This window comes from Dromaius novaehollandiae, chromosome 15 (genome assembly GCF_036370855.1).
Source record: "Dromaius novaehollandiae isolate bDroNov1 chromosome 15, bDroNov1.hap1, whole genome shotgun sequence".
Taxonomy (NCBI): Eukaryota; Metazoa; Chordata; class Aves; order Casuariiformes; family Dromaiidae; genus Dromaius; species Dromaius novaehollandiae.
The window spans coordinates 5,213,021-5,236,602 of NC_088112.1; the positions used below are offsets into that span (position 1 = coordinate 5,213,021).

Consider the following 23,582-nt stretch of genomic DNA (forward strand, 5'->3'; position numbering starts at 1 on the left):
GGAGGCCTGCTTCTGTCTTCAGGAATTTACAGCCCAGAGAGCACAGTTATCCCTGGTGCAGCTCCACAGACTCGAGCAGCATTGCACTGGAGACTTGTATTAATCCGCTATATTTTACACCACTCAAAGATGGTCTGAATTCATCCAAACTACAACCTTATTAGAAACTATATGTGAATATTAGTGCTACTAAGGCAACAGTTCTCCTAACAGAAACGCTTAATTTATGTTCATATCTATTTTTTTTTTATAGTTTAAAGTAGTATGTACTAGCTCAGGGCATTTTCCCCCCCATAATAAATGTTATTCATGCTCCAAAGGGCAAAGAGTAATATGACCAGGTTAGAGGTTTTGACTAGAGAAGCTGTATTTGCCAATACCTAGGAAATATACTCTGCATAGGTAAAATGGAAAACTTCTCAAATCATTCCTGCTCAGGGGGGAGGAAAATGAAGCCTTATAATTATGGTTAATGGTCTATTTATTCATGTAATAAATCCAAGTTCAATGCTACCTTTGTCAGAGAAACACCCTAAAGACTCTTCTCTTGATAACCTTATTTATAAAATGCATTTCCTTTTTTCCACAGAACAGTCTATGAGGGCTGAAGAAACAAGATACTTGGCATTTCAATACTATATTCAAGTGAAGGACTTGCAAGCTTTTAAGTACCAGAACTAGGGTCACAACCTGCTAAGGCACAGCAGTCTCTCAATAGTAAAAAAAAAAAAAAAAAAAAAAAAAAAAAGCACATGCAGGCACATGTACAGATAGGCCATGCAAACAATATGCTTACAAGGCCAGTTTTGTTTTCTCTTAAGCCCACGCTAGCACTGCAGTATGTTTTGCATTTGCACATCAAGCTACCTAGCACATGGCAGGGCTGAAGTGAAGCAGCGCAGCTCCGGGAGGAGAGCCGAGCTCACGTGCCGACACGGGGTACTCGCCCCTTGCTGCTTGCTGACAGGAGCTCTGCTGCTGAGCCGTAGGCTGGGACAGAGCACTCAGGGACGAGGCTAGAGCTGAGAAGTGACCCCCTTCCTGCAATTAGGTATCTGCTGCAAACTCCTTCACTGCAAACTCCTACCGTGATGCAGCAGTTGACAGTATCTGTATAGACCGACTTAGTGTGTGTTAACACTTCTAAACAAGGAGACGGCATTGGCTGAGCATGATGTGAACTGCACAGGCTCAGAATCATGTTAATAAACTGAATTCAGCTGCAAAATTTGCACGCAGTGTTTTTACAAGTCTTTTAAGCTCCTTTGGATCTGACTACACCCCTGGGTGTATAAGAGCTAAAAAAACAGAAAGGAGGAGGATTTCTGACTCCGTTTTTTTCAGAACACACAAGGTGCCTTCCCACTAGAAAATGTGGCAGCTGACATATTGGAAAGTTGCTAAATAATGTATAATAAGAAACTTCTCATCTCGTAAGGAAGAAGAGATCTGGATGATATTTTCTGCATAGCTACCAAATGTAAAGGCTCCAGTAAAGCATTCTGCTGCTCCCCTCTTCATACAAACCTGCAAAACCAGTGGCTCTTTTGCACCAGTTCTAAGGCCTACCTTTTACCCATCATTTTCTCTATGAATGTCTTTGTTCAACTCTTTCGATTAAGTGTAAAAAACTTGAAAGAGACTTTCTTTGGAAGACTTAAGTGAAGAAGCATTAAAAGCAATAGCAAATAGATAAATGTGTTCAAACAGAGGGAGCAAATGACTTAGCTAAGTAAAAAGGACATTTAGACTGACGTTTTTGAGTTTCTGATACAAATTACGATACTAAAAGTACTCTAATATTTCACAATATCTAGAAGACTAGATAGTATTTTTGTAAACTTTATTGGGGAATACTATGGAAAAGGCAAGCTCAGGCCCTTGAGACCAGCAAACATAACGTATTCCAAACAGACACTGGGTTCATTACTTTCATTTTGTAGGAAAATGGCACTTAATTCTCCATGTGTGCATAACTGCAAAATACACCCAGCTGTCACCGTTGTTGAGGCAGGTTAGCTGGAACTAACCTTCTCAAAACTGTGAATGATGTTTGCAAGAAATGTTGCGTCGATTTCCAGGACATATTACACTTTTAGCATGTGATAATTTTATCCCAGTCACGTTCTCTCTCACACATACTGAAATACATTTTTCCACCAATTATAATGAAATAATTTACAACAAATATCTGTTTTGACTACCTTTAGCTAGTCTTTTGAGTATACACAAGTTCAAGCAAGTGAACACTAACTTGTCTTTTAAATAAATAGCTAAAATATGCTTCTGGATTGATCACAAATACTGAAATTCAATCATCACTTCTTCTCAGATGCTTCTGCCAAGATACATCACTAGATATCTGTTTTTTGATCAAACAGATATGCTGCACAAAGAAAATGAAAAAAAAGCAGTATATTGATTTGTTTGGGGGAGATGTTAATATATTTTCATTAATCTCTATGGAAAGTAAGTGTAAACAAAATAACACAGAGACCTTCACCACACAGCCTTAAAAGCCTGGACTAACATGTACAAAAATTATTTTGCATTCTCTTTTAGAATACTGCACTAGAAAAACAGAAGCATAAGCACGGTGTAAGTTAAAATTAAAAATAACTCACCAACTGATAAACATTAAAACTTAAAAGTAAGCATGTAAGTAAAATACTCACAAAAAACTTTTACTCCAGACTTTTGAAAACATTATAGAAAAAGGTTGAAGGGCACACAATGAGAAGCAATTGCATCAATTGTTTAGGTTAAAGTGGCCTTTATAAGAATCCCCCCAAATAACTTGTCTATGAAAATTTTACAGCTTTCTTTTGTAATGGGTTAGTAGGTAGTATTACCGAAAATAATTATCCAATTGATGATTAATATAAAACGTAGCAATTTCTTAATAGTAAAGTAATTTCTTAAATAATGTACTGAAATTTCTTAAAACCACACCATATAACTACATACACCACTGCTTTCCTCCTTATCCAATATTATAGGGACTTGTATGTTGTTGAAAATACATACAGCTACATCTCTGTGTTACAAAACATCCCAAACCTCTGAAATAAGGAACTCCCAAATCCAGTAAATACAAGCTTCAGGTATGCCAAATTTTCCAGAATTTATATTCCATGTATTTCCTTTCATCCAGAACAATGAGTCCAACGTCCAAAGAAATTTGCAGATGAACATCAAAAGATCAATCACTTACCACAGGTCACTATAGGAAGAGCAGCAACACATTGGTAGAAGTATCAAAGAGAAACTTAAACTCTGAAGCTTGACAATTTTCAAGTGTACCATATGATGTATAAAAAAAATATAAAAAATAAAATGTCTAATATAGCTAGTATAACTAATACAGCTAGCTAAATTTTCTAATGGTTGCTAGAATGAAGTATGCATTACATATTAAATTCTGCATCAGCCATCTCTTAGGGTTTTTTGTAATGTCCATGACTACCATATACACATTTGTATACTAAAATGTGTATTTTCCCCTGTATATTTGTAATGCAGTGAAGCAAAATCAAAAGATTTTGGGGTTTCTAACTAAAGATTTAAAGATACAAAATAAGTTGTGCAATGGTGATAGTGATGCTAAAACACAAGTTTCATTAATGCTGACTTACTAACCATGATGCCCAGTATATGCAAGAAAGATGGGGAAAAAGATGAAAAATAAGCATATTCTTTCAAATGAAACACTGGCATTATAATGGAATGGGGAGAATGTCTTCTACAATAAAACTCTGTGGCAGCACTACAGATGAATATGAAATTATAATTGCTATAACAGTACAGATTTAGAAGTATAATCCTTTCTAAAACCCTGCAAAAATACTGCTAACAGAGGTGAAGGGAAGGAGGGATCAGGAATCAATAGCACTATATTTTGCAAAACAAACTCTTCGATAGCTATGCCCAAGAGTACCACAACAAAATGGATTCTGTTAGTTCAGTTTCCCTGTCCCTAATATGTGCAAAGCTGCCATCTCCAATCAGAAATATTACTAAAGGAATGTTGCACAAAAAAGTCATTTCAAGGAATTAAGTGGCATTAAGGGTGGCGATGGATGCTGTCTGCATTACAGTGCTGATGTGTAAACCAACCTTTTTATTTCATACTATCGTCTCTTTAGCCATACGGTCGGATGATTTTCTGCTTCAAAATTAAAGTACCATCAAATATTTACTTTCTTAAAAATCCCTGTGAATCACAAATAACTAACAAATCAACTTGCTGCATGTTCCTTCTTATAAAATAGAAGTTAGCTCAGAAACAGCACACTTTCCTTCGGTAAAGGTATCTGGACTGCTCGTGGAAAGTTGCAATCCCCCTGATTAACCAGGTTCTTGAACACCCTAGGGACTACCCTTAGGGTATCACTATGATCTTTAGTCTGGAAACACAGAGGTCTTCGATCAAACAAATTTAGCATATTTTGATTGAATAAGATTGTCACAATTATCATAAAAGGTAAAACTTGTCAAAACTTGGTAATTAAACAAGTAGTGTATTGAACCGTCCCCAAATTGTCGGGTTTACTTTAAATGACGTATACATCTCAAACATACAAGTTTTTGAGCTTACCATGAATACATATGTTGCATAAGTTCAGAAGAACACACAAAGTTCTTGCTGTTATCCAACTCAAGAAACCAGACTGACTTTCGGGGCAGTTTTATCAAAATACATTCTGCACTTTTTTTTTTGTTAGCTATCTTCTAAAGACCCCCCTCCCCAGCTCATCAGTATTTATCCTAACTCCAAAATTGACGCACTTTTATGGAAAGAACACAGTGGTTCTGCTATCCTGCAAAAGCTTAACTGCAAAACAGTGATTTGGATATGGTTTCTCATCTCCATGTTCTAAATTGTCACCTCCTTGAAAAATTGTCACTTAAAACAAAACAACAAAAATGGCCACATTGAAATCTCCTTCAAAATAATGTTGAACATATCTGAAACCACGTGCAGTGGCTATACTTACAAAAGGAAATTTTCTTTCCTAGTGGAAGCTGGCAATCAGAATGAAAAAGAACAACTTTCCACTCCCTCCCCACCCTGAAAAACCAGAGAAACAAATCCTCTGACAACTAGGTAGCATCAGCTTAGCAGGTGATCACCCATACATGGCAAGCAATGGACATATCAGGTGGCTGCCGAGATAGTTTGGCATCCTATGAACAGGCTGGAGTTTTTCAACTACAACCCCTCTGAGATGTGTGAAAATGACAGCTTACATGGCATTCATCTTCAGGAAACAAATGTATCCCACTGCCTTAGTCAACATTTCTCTTCCCTCCATCTGCTTTCACTTGCACTGCAGTATCTTTGTGACACACTCTAGACCACAACTGTCTTTCAGGCACTTGCTGTTCAGTATTGTTTCCTCCTAATATGAAAGGAAGCAGTCCAAATGCAGAAACACAGCGAAGAGAAAGGACAGCTAAGCAGGTAGTAATTGACAAGTGATCCTGAAGACAAGGAATTTATAGTTAATGTACATGGCCCAACAAAAGGATATGAAGGAGAGAGATGTAATCCAAAAATCTGTGAATATATACTGCCAGAGAAGAAATTGATTTGCAATGCAACTGTGTTATTTGTCCCTCAATATTCAGCCTGGAGATAAAACAACATGATAAAAAAGTTGCTTTCTAAAATGTGTTTAAAAAAGAAAGAAGTGAAAATTCTGACTACACGAACATTCCACTGAAGAGTGTCCAGTTACTGAAAGCAAGGGGCAACATAGCCGTAGGATGGATGGAAACGGAAACAACATTGTGCTTTAACAATATTTCAGCTGCCACTATGGCCTGCCTCTCAGCATCATCATCTACGGTTGCTGCTTGGACTCTCCAACCAAAACACCCTATATAATTACACACTGCAAAACACAAAACATACACACACAACAGTACCGGCAAAAGATAAGTTCTGAGAAAAATGAACAGGAAACTATTCATGAGAGCATTATATAATTTCCAATCTGGTTTTATATTCCTTTATTTGTTTTATATAACAAACCTATTTCCTTTGTAGTATAACTCCAAACAAATCCACAATCAGTGGCTTTGAACTGAATAATATTAGCACAGAGTACATTACTTAATAGTTAATACACAGACTAAAACAAGTGTTTACACTGACCACACAATCCTCTAACACATGGAAATACTCATTTTTAAAAAATAGAGTAAGAGGAAAATAAGAGGCTAAACCTAATTTAATTTATGATTCAGCCTAAATTACAAACAATCCCTGATGAAAGCATGCCTGACCTACATGGCATTTTTCTTGGCGGCAGCATGTTTAAAAGATATGCAAAAGAAAAGGTAGGTCTGCGCAGCCAAGCTTGCTCACAGTCACATTAAAAGACTTCAGCGGATCTTTCATCCTGTAAGACCCAGTCTGATTTCCAGACTGTATCTGTTCTTTGCAAAGGAAATAGATACCTGATAAAAGTCTACTAGCTGTTTTTTTAATGTCTGATCTCATAGATGATTTGCAATTCTGTCTCAAAAAAATTATACACTGTTTCTTCAATATCGTGCTTTTTTCCATATTTGATGGATGCCTACAAAATCTGGCTATATATTTTAAAGATTTAAAAATACTTATTCAGGTGTTTAAAAGTGTTGTCATGACTGCATATTAAAAAAGTATAATACCGAGAGCAAATGTAACAAGACAAGAAAAAAGTCTAACCTTAGATCTGCCTTTCTATATCATTTTAGGTATTTTCCGTATATAACTTCAATGCATCTCCTTACACTACGTTAATATGCTATTTCTGAATAAAGTTTCTTCAACTGGTGCACTTTCCATAGTTGCAAGCCTTCAATGGCGTGATTCAATCTTCAACAAACTTTTTATCATTGTAAACATAGAACATGCACCTGGAAGGAAACCTGAGAAGTCACCTAATCCGGCTCCATGTCCCCAAAGCAAGATCAGCTAAACCACTTCTGACAGATGTGTGTTGAATCAACTCTTCAGAATCATCAAGTGGGAGAATTCCACAGCCTAGATAATCTATTTCAATACACAACTGTCTTCATGATTTACCTAAATCCTAGCCAATAACATATTTCAAATACACAGGTATGAAGTGGTTATAAACTGCTAAATATTGAAGGTTTTTACCTACTCCTGTGAATCCTATTGAAAATCCAGATTTCTGTGTATTAAAACTTAATCTTCCAGTTCAATTGCAGTACTGAGTAATGCACACTGATAATTATATACATACATATATATATACACATTGATGTATAATGATACAATTTTTCCCATTTCTACTGTATGCATTTATGCATTTATGATACCACGAATATTGTCAGATCTCAGTCACACTTGCTTCACGGTCTATTTTTCATCAATCACCTAATGAAAATTCACTGTAAGGGTATGTGCTCTGTATCTAATGATTTTTATTATATGCACAATAGTAAATATTCCATTACACGTGCCTTCTTAGTTATTCTTCCTTTATTGTTCTAGACAGTGTTGTATTATGCCACAGAAGAACACCTGCTGCAAGTAATCTCGAATTCTGGCCTATTTTCTGATAGCAACTGAAGTATTTTCAATACATCCAGCATGTAAACTCTGTATACCAAACTCTAGGGATATAACTAAACACTAGGCTAGTTTTTCAATTATCTCGTTAAGAATCAGTTATAATGAGTCTCAACCCAAACAACACTCTGACATTTCCTGACTGACCACTGCCAATGCACAATCTCATAATCCGCCTCACCCTCCAGTGCCAACAGACTGCAAAATTGCTACCAACTGTAATATAAGTCGAGCAGTCTCCCTGTCCTTTCCAGACATTTTTCTGCTCTTAAAGACTTGTGTCTACAATTAGGATCCCTTATCCACAGAAAAACTGAAAATTCTGAGAGCGCCAACTGGACAAATCACTACTGCGCGGGTCCATACAGGACTGCCTCCTAACCTACCATGTGCCTCAGCCTGGCAAACAGGTGCTGTATCGCACAACTACAGTGCACAATCTGAAAACTCAGTAAAAATTGCTTATCCTAAAAATGAATTTCTAGCCACTCTAGATCTTGTGATTAATCTGAGCTGGTCACATCAATCTCATGATGCCAAAGAAAAGCAGAAAAGAGTGGGCATTTAAGTAATGTTACTAAATAGTGGACAGCAGTTACAAAACTCCAAAAAAGTATCGAATGAAGTGCTTTACCATAATACACTGCCTTTCAAAACCTCAAACTCTTGTAAGCTGAAAAAAATTTGGATTGATGACACTCTTAAGACATCATAGACATACAACTACTGTTATCTAATAGATACAGTAGCTATATGTACTAATGGCTTTTAAACTTTTGGTGTGCCCTCTTGCCCTGAGACACTACAAATTCAAGTACAGAGGACTTCATGCATAAATATTCCAAGATGTAACGTAAATTCTTGTGCTTTGTCACATAAATCAATGAGAAAATGATGAGCATTAGCAAGAAACTTCACTTATGAATACTGCATTCTGCAGATGGCCTGTAAGGGTTTTTATAAATATCTTAAGTATCAATTATTTTTAACTGTTGGAGAGTGCATGCAAAATTAGATAGATGTTTGACCCAACCCACTATGCATATATAACTATATAGCACTCAGGGGCTCTTAATTCAGATAAACCTCTGGGGTTTATTGTAAATATTGATTTTCTCTTCAAGAAATTGATATTTCATTTTTTTTCCTGGGTATTCCAGATAGGTTCTGGAAGGACTCTTAGGACCTCCTTATTTGACTCTTGTGTAAAGCCAAGCAAGATGCACTGGTTTTGTATCAAGTGATAACCTTTCCGTAAAGAGTTTCTATTCTTTAGAGACTTCACAGATATACCTCTCTATTTTTTCCATCCCAGCATAACCCAGTCACGTAGTTAAAATTACTTTTTATTAGGGATATTAAAATAGTTACATCTGTTTTAGCTTCCCATTTCTTATATATAAATGAGACATCATTCTGACTGCACATGCTCAGTAATAAATATGATATGGAATTTACTCATGCCTTTTTCTTTGAGACAGTAAATCACCAGTACACATACTCCTAACAAGAGACTCCTTTGCCTGAAGGCTGCTGCATACTAACTCACTGACCCTTGAATAAAGAGTCTTTTGTCTGGGACGTTTTTTTTTTTTTTGAATGAGAATCCATTTGTTTCACAGAAACTCTATATGCAACGATTTACTTCAGTTTTTAAATCTATAGTAGTCACCTATGTAACACAGATACACTGCATCTTTCAAAAGATAAATGCAGATGCACAAACCCTACTACTCATACCAAGTGAAACAGCTGGACGTTATTTATAAAACACATCTAAAAAAGCAAATTAAAATATCTGTCAGGTTCAGCAACAGAGAAAACGTTTAAAGATCAGAATCTTTTCTGTCTTCTGAGAAAAAGCCCAATGCAAACAGTTGAGGTTAACTTGCACACCACTGTACAGGAGCGCTTTGATCCGGGTTTTCAGAAGCATATCCTATGTTCACCCTAATCAATATCTGGCCTGCTGATTATAGCCATGAGACCTCCTGGCAGGTACTGTGGCTCCCTTCTTGCCTGCGTGCTCAGCCTCCTGCTGCGGTGGCGGTGGGACCCGATCGACACGCGCTTCAGGCAGGGACACAGGACAGGCTGCCCTTGCTCCGCAGGGCCGACTCCACCTACATGAACAGGTCCAAGGCCACGTGCTTGACAGGTCAGAGCTCTCAAGAACGAAACTGAATGTTATGATACTTCCAGATTTTCTCCCAGATCAAAACAACAAAGCAAATATTTTTATTCAACTTTGTAATTCTTCTGTACAAATACAAACAAATACAGAAATACAGCTATATGCGCAGATTCCAAAGTGGTTTGAAGTTTCAAATGCATCTTCATGATGTTGAGCTTCCATCAGCAGCCAAACAATGTTTTTCACACACTGATACTTCTGTTGCATTATAACAGTTATTATTAAAAAGTTGTAAAAAACTGTGTTAAAAAGAGCTGAATGTTGAGAAATGACACACCAGCATTTCTATTTTCATCTGTAGATTTATTGTATGATTTTTGGCAATGACGGTATTCCCTATGTATTGCTTATTTTTGTTAAAGCAAATGTTACACCTGAATTTCTTTTAAATACTTTACCAAAGACATACCAAAGACAAGTCATTTCCTATGAAGAGGAGCAAAAAGTTTTGCATTAGTTTCTCATCATTATTCTGTACCAAAAAAAGCCTAACAATGAAGTAATGGATAGATACTAATGGAAGCAAGCTTGATTCAGAGCTTTCTTTTGCAAAACACCTACTAAAACAAAAGCTACTTTATGATATTAGCCTGTTGGTATCTTAAGTTCTAAAATAAAAGCATAAAAGCACTGCAACAGGTACACAAAGAAGAATTTCTTGTTTTTAACCACTGTTCACCTTTGCTTACAACCAAAATACAGTGATATAGACAAACATTTTCTCCTTTTTTTTGTCATTTGCTCCATTTTCTAGCAAGGATGAAAAATTTTCTTGGACTGTAACAGATAACTTCAACATCAAATGCTATTAGAGGACAAGTCAAATTAGTGCAACACACAGAAAAAATTACACCTCTATAGCCAACCTTTCTGTCACTGGAAATAGGATAGGTCAAGCAGACAGTTTATGCTGAAGAATAGGGAGATCTACGCTATGCCAAAAAGACAAACTCTTTAGTAGCAGCAATGGTTTAAATGATTCCTCTCTCCACTCCCTATCATTTCCACTCTTTGTTCCTGTCCATTACGACTCGATGCTATTCCTAGATGCTTTAGAGCATTTAAGAAATCTTTGTAACTGTAAGGATAACAGACTGTTCAGGAAAGGCATGGAATCTCTCATCATTAAAGGCTGTAGAACAGTTAAGCAAACTTCTTGTTAGAAATTGTTCGGATACAGTTGATCCTTAGAAAAATTTGATTGTCAAATTTTAAACTTTTATTAATAAACAGGCTAGACAACATGCTCTGCATTAATCAGGCATTTCTTTACAAGAAGCAGCTTTTTAATAGATATGTTTAATGTACTATCACAAGTTTTTATTCATCAAGAAAAATAAGGTATTTGCCTGATTTGTATTTCTAAGTCTCTTGCGAAAACTACAAGGGTACCACAATTCCTTAGATGACATTATACATTTACAATAAAGTTGCCTAACTTAAAGCCTCCAGATATTGACAATCCATCAGTAAAAGCACAAGCATTAGTACAGTCCCTTGAACTACACACCCTGGTTATGTTTAGTACCATTCTGGAATGCATAGAAACGCCTCAGCAAACTTACCTGAAAATAAAAGTACTAGGTTTGCATTGCTGCTCTAACATTTGAAAGAGGCAGTGTACAATTTAGTAAAATGGTGATAGATACTCAATCTTCACAGTAGCCTGCGTATTTTTAGTAGCCTACACATTCTGAAGTCTGCCAAATATGTTTTATTTGCTTTTAGAATGAACTGACACAGTAACCAATAATCAGATGATAGAGACATGACGGATTACAGACTGGTTATTAGTAAGTCAATATGCCTGAAGGGAGATCATATAATAAATATTGTAGGTCAAAGATTTCAGAGTTTTCAGCAGTGATACATACTAACAAGGAGAAACTTCTAATGTATCAGAAGAAACATCTTTTCTTATGGTTCAAAATCTGAATTAACCTTACAGATATATCTAAATTTGGAAAGTCGCACTTCTTGAAGATACAAAATAAGTAACCTTAAGTTAACCACAGACAAAGGGAAAAGCACTACCTTCCATTCTTGCAGGCCATCATAACCAAATATGAATTGAATGTTTTACTTTTTCTCACTATTAACTTTTAAACTCTTGCTGTGTAACACACTTTACATTACTGCTCTGTAGCTATTTGTGATCGAGGTCCTAATGCCAATAACCAAGAGATCAACATCCAAACAGTTCTTCACACAGTAAGCCTAAACGAACATTCACATGCCATAGAGTACAATCACACAAAACAGATGGAAGATTAACCTTGTAAATCACAAGATTAACCTTAAAATATACCACTCAAGAAACCAAGGCAGCATGGGCCTGAAACTTTCTCTGAACTTCATATTTAGCATCAATATGTTACTAGCTATTGAACAGGTTAGATCTTTGTAATCAGAGAGCGTTTTAAAACTTGCAAGGGATTTACTTTTAACTACAATTAACATAAACAGTGAAATGGAACCACTCTTCATACTACACATTGTTAGTGTGTTTTCTATCTACAGCACAAACCACAGTCAGGCAGCATGTGGTGACATACTGTGACGGTAAAATTCTACTTACATTTTTAATAACTGTTTAATGCAAACACTATACACTTTATTTTTATCTGAAGCCAAACATATCATAAAATGCATGACTAAAAAGTAAAGCTATAAAGACTGATAGTAAGCAAAGTAACAAAACTCCAATACTAAATGATTTCTGAAAGAACAAACTACGAGCCTACAAATCGAGTGCTTCACCTCATATCAAAGATGACCTGACCTCGCAACACTTGGATTGATAGTCACACGCTACCTCTGCTCAGCAAAAAAGCCTGATTACTTACTTGGACCTCAAAATTCATATTCTCCAGAAATTTCTGGTTCATTGTCTCTGCAAATTTGTTGATGGCTCTCAAAAACACCCTAAAAAAGAAAAGCAATGATTCAACTTGATGTATGTAATCCTTGGGATTCTATTCCAATCATATGCAGTATTGATGGAAACTCATTTAAATACTGCAAACACTTTAAGAAGCAAAAGTTTACACATTCATACATTCTGTACAACAGCATGTTAGGTATAATACATCACAAAAATATTAAGCATATGATAGTCAAAAAATTTCTTGATTTTTCATGGAAAAATTCAGACAATATTCAGACAAAACACATAGATAATAAATCTTTCAAACACAATTTTACCTTCTATATGACAAATGTGTCTTGTTTACAACAATGTTACTGCCTCCTCCTCGTGCATTTGACAGCCAGAAGAGCTCCTCTACTTATGTTATTATGTAGGAACTGCCAGTAAATTTTCCCAATTAAAAGATATTGTGTGTAACTTTTCAGTTTTCTCACACAACCTCATACCTGTGCCCATCTTCCTCTTCAGGTTGATTATAAAAACATATTCCAAGTTGAGTTAATGCACAGTTATTTTTTCCAAGAGAAAGACTGAAGACATGATGCTTCTAGCTTGAAAAGCATCTATTTATGTTTATTAAAGCAGAAGATTATATCATATTTAGAAAGCAAATTTCTTCCCTCAACTTTCCAGCACCATACATTTGTAACAACAAATCAATTGTATCTCTTACTACTTACGAAGTTTATTTCAGTAATTTAGTTTCAATCAATCTACAATTTGGAAAAGTCGTCACCCATCTCCTGCTACCTTACAGATAAAGTTTAAGAGTTATAATTATGAGGGAAAGACTAAGAGAACGCAGAACACCTGTGTGCTACTGTTAAAGCAATGTTCCATCCTTGTGCTGGATACTATGTGCTGTTCTGGTCTACCATCTCAAAAGGATAAACCAAATACAAACAGCAAAAAAGCAAGCAAAGGTGATGAAAAAGATCAAACACATCTAATGGATTGTGTATGAGACTAAGTTTCTCCAGTCAGGGAAAACAATGTGACTGAGGGGGTACATGGCAGAATCTATAAAATCAAAAGTACCATGAAGATGACAGATACCTACCGTATTCTGCTTCTCATATGACAAGAATTGGAGAACACTGAATAAAATCTGACACGTGCATTAAAAACAAAGACATGGCTTTTATGCTAGTCTTGTTCAGCTGTGCAACTCATTTCTACAAGACGCTCTGTGCTTGTTTATATGGGCTCGAAAGTGATTAGACAAATCAAAGGAGGTCTACTTAGTGTCATCAAGTTCACTGCAGACTGGGGGAAAACAGTAGGCCAGTGTTACTACATCCTCGGTTCTGTTGTTATACTGTTCCCTAGGCATCCCTTACGAGCTATTATTAGCAACAGACTACTGGGTGAAATGGATGTAGGTCTCACCAAAAAAAGAAAAAATTGGAAGAGCTAAAATCAGATTCTTAATAAGCAAGGTAAAGAAAAAGGTCAGCTTATGACAAGCTCATGACAAGGAATCTTATTTAACCATTAAGCAATAATCCAGAAAAGTACATTAAGTGCATTGTTTCACTAGGACTACAACTTGACTGGAAAGATTAAAATCCTTTATTATAACTATGTTTTCCCATGAGCAAAAAGACCATGTAGGGAAAACATAAGATATATTTTTTTTCCTGTCCCTCTAAAATCTTTCCCTAATGTTGATACAATCAAAAAGATGCAGTGATTTGTACATGGAGCTGCATCTCACCAACTCCACAGATTTTTAACGTGATCAGAGGAACACTACAGTTTGAACTACTACAGCAATAGTGGCACTGGAAGGTAACCCATTTTCAAGAATGATGTGTTTCTCCACCATATCGCCCCGGTGCATTCAGAGAAGCTTGTTTCCAAAGATCCAGGGCAAAGCCCCATCTAATCTTTTAACACCATCTTAGATATTCTTGGGAGACTTACAATTAAGGACCTGATCTGTGAAATTTTGAGTGTTGTCAAATCACCCCAATTCAAGACATCAAATTTTGCTCAACGCTCCAATTTCAGTTGATCCAGTTTCACTCTCCCAAACAACCTCTATGTACTCACAAAACTGCCCTGTGATTTTAGCTTATGTTGGTCTGAGCAGGCTATTGTACTCTCTTTTCAGCCTCTTATTCTCTGACAAAATTATTACGGAAACAAGATTCTTCAGTAAGCTGCTGCAGACTCCCCACAGCAAAAGTAAACATGCTGTTCCCTAAAGTTTCACTCTCATAGGCACGTTTATCTCTGCAAAAATAACTGACACTTGACAGAGACAGATTAATATTTTGCAAAGAAGGAATTGCAGAAAGAAATGTCTGCTTTAGACAGCACAGAAGAACACACAGCTCGGCAGAATGACAGACACCCACACGTTATTGTCTGTCTGCCTCCCCATTACTCTCCCAAGGAGAAGTTTTGGGTGAAGACCTTTTCAGCACTCTGACTCTTTTTTGTGGAACTGTATTCCTCTAGCTTCTCCTTTGAATTACAAAGCATACTTCTTGTCAAACCACATAATCATGTTCTTCAGCTCCAGCTGCTCAGAGAGTCAAAAAACATTTCCCTTCTCTCAAAAAGCCTTTTTTTGTTGTTGAGGGAGGAGCAGGTGTCCTCAGCTTTTGAGTCCTCTTCTACTTCCCATCAGTTGGGGGTTTTTAAACTCTGCTTCAGCACCTACGACGAAACCTGTCACCTAAATGCTGTGTTTGGGCAGAAGCTGGTATGGTGATGGTAATTTGTCTCACATTTAAAAAAAACAAAACTTTTAGCTACCCTTTTCTCATTAAGCACAGAAATAAGGTGCAAGATACAGTAGAAACAATCATAACAAACATGTGAAAAGCACAAATCTGTTTCATAGTAATGACATAGTATTGCGTGCGTCATGTTTTAAAACTTCCATGAAGAGCTTGTGGTTTAGTGTTATCCGCAGGTGAAAAGCCCAAAAGACACATTAGAAAAAATTTAGTGAGGTACTTAATTTCCAGTTAAAATCATGGATAATATTAAACATATTTACAAGGTCCTATACAATACAATCCTATACAGGTTATCTTATGTGAATGCCCCTTTAATTCTCACAGATATTTTTATCTGACATACTGGAATGACACATTTGCAGGAAACATGCAATATTTTCATGCATTTTTATTTTGCCTAGAGGGTGCATCTATTTCTGTCATTGCAAGTCTTTCAGACAAGAGGTTTGAGTTCTATTCCTGGCTCCTGTCAATGCCATGCTGTCCTACCCATAGCAACTCACTCCATTTCTGTATGCCTCTATCTTTTTCCATGAAAAGAAGGCATTAATTAACTAGCCACAAGTGGAAAACAGATACTTATAAAATGTTTTGAGATCCCTGATGACAACAGAACAAAGCATAAATTTATTTATTATTGACAGAATATTCCCTATCAGTGAACTGAACATTGATTCAAGAGGAGAGAGTTAATAAGTCATTTCATTAAAGATATAACCACTCATTACCAGTACTATTTTAATTAACAAAGATACAGATGGAAAAGGGATGGTCAGAATGCACCCCAAAACAGGTCAAAAAAACACAGTGTGTATTATCTGAATTCAGAAGAAGTTATTTCCAAAGAATACCGAAAACGATTACCTTGTCACAGCATAGCATAACTCTGTTTTCCCTGCCTCTGTAACAGATCACTTGAGCTTTTCTCAGAACTTGGGCAGAGTTTGCTCAGTTCTGTTTTGCAAGGTTAGATTGATCAAAGGCCACATCTTCATTTCTCATAATGTCATTAAATGTTTTTTCTTGTTAATCATCTCCTCTTTTTCTGTTGACTTTGAGTTATTTGGAACTAGTTTCTTACCAGTTTCAATAATTTTAATCTAAAATTGTTGTAATTCCTTTATCCACAATAATTTTGACAGTATTTCGCAAGTGTCTGGGGGTTGCTGCTTCTAACCTACAGTTCACACCAGTCTCTTCAGCATGAAGATTTATGCAAGACCTTCATCAAAGCTAAAGTCTTTGGACTTAATTTGAGTAAAAAAAAGGCAAACTTTTGGCTTATAAAAGCAACTGGATAGCCATGGTTCAACTGCTGTCTTCTTTACCTTTCTATATTTCCTATTTGTTTTGCTCTCCTTAATTATATTGACAGATTTTTTTTTTCCAAAGTTTGATCTGCACAATTAGCAGAAAGTCTTCATATTAAAATCCAATGCATAGAACCTTACAGGAATGACAGTCACGATCTTGGACGTACATCCTAAATAGGGCTAGAACAGAACCATAACTAACATAGACAAATGATCTAAGTCAAATAAAGCTGAAAAATTATGTCATCCTAAGATGAACATCTAATTTCAAATCAATTCTCACACAAAATAAAACAGAGGAGCTGCAATGGAAAAAAGAAATATTTTTGTATTTGTAAACATCACATTGTTAACTAAAGTAGGATTCCAAAGCTATTACTAGGAGATGATAACTCTAATTTCAAAATATGTCTGCATGTTGTCCTTGCTTTTGAAGTACAAATAGATGAATAAACCTAAAATATAGATCTGGAACTCCAAGTTATTTTTAGCAAAAAAGTTAGAAGTAGTGCATCAGCTCCTTGTGGCACAAAACAAAGGAATGATTACAGTAAAAAAGAAAAAAAAAAGTGAATTTTAGCAGACTTTATGCAGGCAAGCAAAAACCAGGAAACTGCATTAAGGCATTATTTATATGGAATGGCTGTCCAGTGCAAACTATCAGTTTAAGGTAGAATCCCCTGTTCTTAGTTGGCTTTGCAAGAGTTGGCCTTTTTCTGGACCTAGTTTCATACATTGTACCCTATGGTGAAGATGATAAGAAATGGAAGCCTAATGTGTTTAAATACATGAACAGTCATATTAACAAAAGGGCCTGATTTTGCAAAGGCTGAATGCTGACTAGCTCTCCTCTACTGCTCACAGTTTAAACCAGGTTCTTCACTTAGCCCTATACATACAGCTCTCTAAGTCTCCTTCCCAGATAAAAGAAAAAAAATTCTGGGTCCACAAAACTATAATTTCAGGGAAATTCTCCAAATCAGGTACAGAATTATAAACCTTTCCCAAAAATGGGAAAGGATTTTTCCTCTGCCTTTCATATGTGAAGTCTTAAAGCAGTGGTCCAACCTCAGTGAGATGCTCTTCAGTCTTTTCAAGTTCACAACATTGCGTAGAATTGGGGAGCTCACTGCTCCAGTTTTGAGAGGAGTAATCCAGATGCTAAGGTAAAGGCTGAATTCACTTCAGTAGTTTTGAGCAGTGAGTCAAACCCTTGTTTGCTGTGGCTTCTAAAACTGTGATGACAGTGATATAATGACAGCTACAAAGAATTAATCAGGTACAGACTTCTACTGGATAATCAAACACAGAAAGAAGAGACAAGCTTTAGAAGAACATTATTTCCTGTGTTGTTTTGAAAGCTCTTACCAGAAGAAACTATAAAGAACTTGTAATATATGTCACTTTAATATAAAGTCTGAAAACCAATGAAGACTTGGAGAGGTTGAAAACTCAGAACAACTTCTCCCAAACTCTAGTCACTTTTCCTCCAGAGGATTTGGTCCACAAATTAAAGAGAGAAGGAGACGCACTAATTTCATTTTGGTTCCTTTAAAACCCAAAAGGTTGCTCAATCTGCACTTTCATCAGTGAAGCCTCTACTTGAGCAGACAAGGAGCAAGAAGTGGGTTCTTAGTCTCAAAGCCTAAGAGATATGTTGAATATTATTCTGAAGATATATTTTGGGCCTTAATAGGCATGGTTGTGCCAGTATGCCAATTATATGAAAACTGGATTAGGGAAGAGCAGAACTGAAATAATATTCTGACATATTTTACGCTGACTTGCTGGAGGCATCCTCATACAGTGATTTACAAAAAGCACCTGATAGACATTCTGAATATGAAGCAACAACAAAAGAAAAGCAGCTACCAAGGTCAACTGATTCCCTTGCCAACCTCCATCATGTCTCTACTTCCTTTTTATATACTCTTATAGAATGCTACAAAATGACATGTGAAATTTAGAGGAAACTATGCAAGGTGGGTCAGACCTAACCCCAAATGCTGAGCATTGTCAATGATTGAAATAGCAATCAACAACTGTAACCTGAACCCGGAAAATATAAAATACAAAGAAGAGAGACCAGCCAAGCTATGAGTGGTGACAAGAGATATTAAAACACTCATGTACTATTTTAGTGTGCAAAACAGAAAGCATCAGGAGAAAGCCCGATAAAACAGTTGAAAAGATGAGAACAAAAATCTTTACAAAGCAACAGCAGAAATTATCTCTTAACAATGTGACAAGCTATCACTGATTTAGAAATGAAGGGAAATGCAGGATGGAAAAACCATTTAAAAACCTTCTGGTGATGAGAAACCTAGTTATTAAGAGAATAATGATGGCGACACTTACGAAGTAATCCACTTCCCTGATAACTGGAAAAATATGTCCAGCAGTGCAAAGAAAGTAGTATAATTTAACCATAGTTCTCCCTTTGCCTCAATTCAGTATCTCAATAGACGGAAGCGTAATTATTTTGTATGATTCAGACTGAATTCTAGCGGTAAAGCAATTGTCATTTTCCTAAATTCTCATCCTTTCAGTGTACCACAGGAGAGCCTATCTGACTATCCTGGTCAGAAAATAACTGCTTCAAAATAACTGTTGTCCAGCTTCTGTTGTTTGTCGCAATTATAAATTGTTTGTTATGTACAATTCATTTTCTTTATTAGTAAAGTGCTTATTAGTCGGAAATTCACCTTGAATAGCTACGTCAAGCGTACAAAAATAATAGCTGCTATAATGTACGAGAGGTAATTTGACAGTAGTACAACAAGCAGTGCTTAGAGAATAAGAATATTCATGAGAATAAGCAATTGCTGTGATGCAGTACAACAAAAGGCAAACCATGGCAGTTTCCATTTAAGATCACTCTCTTAACAGTCTGTTTGTATGTAGCTTTTCCTTCAGCATCCACTTACAGTACATTTTAAAGATTACATGTCTCCCATTTAGGATTCAAAATATGTTTTCAAAACTGCACATTAGGTACACTTATGCCGAGTTCTTTACAAAATCATCTCCAGCATGCTTTTAAGAAATTTCATCTCTTCAAAACATAAGTGTACAAAAAGCTGTCATAATGGACCCTGACATAAGTAATTTAACTTGAAAGGTATTTTCAGTAATTTCCTTATACTATGAGCATTCTCTCACTTTGGTCTACTCCCCTCTTTTGTGCATTCCAGCTAATTGTTTGCAGAGTTAAAATATTCTGAATTAAAAAAAAAAATCCTGGTGTCTTTGGTATGAGATCAATTCTGGGTGTAGGAGACAAAGCCAAAAGCCAGTTAGTACAAATGAATGTAATTACTTAACATAGTTATATCAGGATGCAGTACACTAATAAAAATTCAGTCTTATAGGCTTCACTTTTGGAAGAAGTCTGAATTGATCTTGTGAAGTAACTTCTCCATTCTCACACTAATTTTTATTTTTCACCCATTGACTCAAATTTACTCTTACTGTAATAATCATTGTACATATCATTGTCTTCATTTTTTATATATCTCAAGTTGGTGCAGAGATGATACCTTTGTAGACAAGCTTTCAGTGAGAATAAAATTTCTAGGACCTGTTGTGCCTTTTCTAGAAATAATGTTATCACTTCAGATGTCAAAGAATTAAAATTGCAGAATTGTATGAAACTAATGGATAACGCTGTGGATAACTAATGGCTAACACTGTACCTCAGACTTTTTAAAAAATGGCATCATTCAAGCTCTTCATTTTAGTTATAAACCTGACCATAAAATTTGTAAATTAGAGTGAAATCCAAACACATTATTTTACCCTTAAAAACTCCAATATTACAAAAATTATGATGTCAAACAACATAATACATGGTCTATTCTTACACAAAAGGAAAGTGTCTTTTAAATAATGTATCTTCTGTTACATAAGCTTTCTGTATGTGGAATCACTTCTCTGTATCTGCATTATATCATAACAGTACATGCACTTCTGATTTTTCAGACATTCTTACTGAGAATATTTAGAAAGCAAATACCTTCTTTTTACAATGCATAGATTTGTTTCCTTTCAAAGAAGCATAGCTTCTTCCTAACCTAAGAATACAAACAATTACAGATACAGGCAAATATATATCACTATACTGTCTGATTGCTGCTCACCTGAGCTCACTACTTAACAGCGCAAACTAAGAATACAGAAGAAGTTTCAATGTCTTTAAAAAAAGATAAGCCTCAAATGCATAATACACTAATTGGCTTTATTGTGATGCTGCTGTTGAAAAATATAAAGATAACTGTGCACAACTATGATAAGTTTGAAAAACTTGGATATAGCAAATTTTCTCAAAAATTTTTGAGTTAGGAAGTGTTGGTCCAACTTACTATATCAGAAAGGGGAGCATGAAACAATTGCTCAATAACATTTATAACACTTTAGGAAAATTATGGATACTTGTAGAGGACCGGTTCTCTACATGCGGTTTTGTCTCGACATTGCTGCTGCTGCTGCTGCAAAGCAGTGCCGCGCCAACGCCCCCGGGAGCCGTCCGCGAGGTAAACAACCTCGTGCACCTGCACGAGGTAAAAAGGGCGCGAAAAGGGCAGAAGGTCGCCTCTAGGGCACGAACCGCACGTACTCACTTGCCATCTGCGCACGAGCAGGAGACCCCCAGATGCCCCAGCCCGTTTCTGGAAGGTTCCGAGAGGGCGGACTGCGCATGACAGTTAATCTGCATGGGAAGCGAGGAAGCACCTCCCAGAGGCGGGGCAAGAACCTATAAAAACTGCAGACGGTGTGACTAGCGGGGGGGCCTTGCTTGTGACGACTGAGGAACTGGAGCGGAGTCAGCGGAACCAGACGGGAGCTTCCCGCCGCTGCCCCCCCCCGCCACCGAGACTCCCAAGAGAAGAGGACCAATGGGACACCGCTGGATCCACGGGTGGTGATATCTATCTTTCTCTCTCTGTCTTCCCCTTTTCCTCTCTTTTTCCTAAACGTGGGACACGGGACGTGTCTAGTTAGTTGATTCCATTTTGCCTTAATAAATCTTAAAGCTGGTTGGCTGGTGTCGTTTCACCTTAATTCAGTCCAAGGGCATCGCGAACTTGGTCGTTTGGCCCCAAGGGGGGGGGAGGTCGTCCTGAACGACTCCCTTCGGGCCGCAACAATACTGAACCTATGACATTTTAGTCTCTTCTGTAATGACACATTTAGAACATCGTTTATAAACAGATAAACTCCTCAATTTTCTACTCATTTGCCTGTATGTTTTAAAGGCTGGAAAATACTATTCATTGTCTTAACTCCAAATGGTTTACTAAAATGAAAATAGCTGAAAACATACTAGAAGGATTTTATGATAACAGGCCAATTCCAAAGATCCCGCTCTTCCTCTCAGAGATTTTTACAGATGGGAATCAAAGTGTATCTGGAAAAATGACAATTTATCTTTGCTGGATTTTGGAACACACCAAACTAGCAAGATTTTTATTCAGAGTGGGGTTGTTTCCTCCATTGAAGACTTTGCTTCTAGTCCTGGAGAGCTCTTCAACTATAAGCAGGTGCATCTTAGTAGTCAACACCAAGAAAGATAGGATACTCAGTAGTGGGAGTGGGAAAAGGATATTTCACAGCATGTTTCCTCTCTGCATTTCAGATAAAAGACAAAATGACTGCAGTCAAAACTTAACAGGCATCTAGTGTGCACCGTGACCATGATAGGCAAAAGCCTGTCTTGCTGAATAGATGATCTGCTGCAGTCATTAAGAGTTTAGACCCTTGCTAAGCAGACGTTCCCATAAAATGGGTTGCAATGAGCAATATAGAGAGTTAGCGCAGAGTAAGCGTACTGTAGCATTCGGTGCTAGAAAGATGTAGGTGACTGAAAAGCAGGACTACATCACGCAACATCTTAAACTCCTACAGATGGAAGAGATGCTCTGTGCTACGGCTATTATTGACAGCAGAGCATTCAACGACAAAGTCAGCCATATTAGCTACTCCTGGACACACAACTCTCCACGGAAGTAAACTTACAAACCACTTTGAAACAACTGCCTCTACTCTTCATCTGCCTTATCCCATTTTCCCAGGATAAACCTTATTCCATTTGCCCTATTCCAAGTGCTGACTTCTGTGGGAACTGGCACAGACAACAAAACAGAATTATCTTGATTTAATGAAAAGATACAAACCCAAGCACCTTAAGACACTGTACCAAATATCCCACCAAGAACAATAATTACAAAAAATACTTTGCCTCTGAGACAGCTTTTATGTTAATAGAGAAAATGCCATTTCAGCAAGAACGTTTTTAGTCTCATGGCAAAAATAAACCATCCAAGTACAAATCTTATTAGTATACATGATTACAGTGATGACTGAACAGCATAAAGTGTCTGATTTTGTTAAAATATTTAATTTACCTTTTTGTGCATGTATGCATACAGAAGTACTCTAATTAAACATTTATACTTGTTGCTTAAAATACTTCTTAAGATACTAAATTTACAAAGTTCTTCAATATGTTATAAGCCTATGTATAAATACCTTCTGACTCCTTAAAAATTCAAGCGCTTAAAAACAATTGAATTTTGTCAACTCTGTTTAGGCCAGCCAGAAGTATCTGGAGGAAAATGAGATCAAAGGAAAGAAAACGTTAATTGTATATGATACACTGGCCTCCTAAATTTTGTCTTACTTGCTCAGTGTAAAATCTTCTTCTGCATCACCTACATCATCCGTCTTTAGTTATGTAAATGAATCTTAAATCTTTATCTATTGTTGAAAAACAAGAATAAAAATAACCCAAATTATACACATC

At 36.5% G+C, this 23,582-nt stretch overlaps 1 protein-coding gene across 1 annotated transcript in view; it reads right to left on the reverse strand.

Moving 5' to 3' along the window:
• The window catches only part of DOCK2 (dedicator of cytokinesis 2), a 226,577-nt gene that overhangs the window by 52,438 nt on the left and 150,557 nt on the right, over window positions 1-23,582 (reverse strand). Inside the window, exon 30 of the mRNA XM_026098443.2 lies at window positions 12,632-12,710. Coding sequence (XP_025954228.1) covers window positions 12,632-12,710 — 79 coding nt within the window. The remainder of the gene's footprint in view (window positions 1-12,631; window positions 12,711-23,582) is intronic.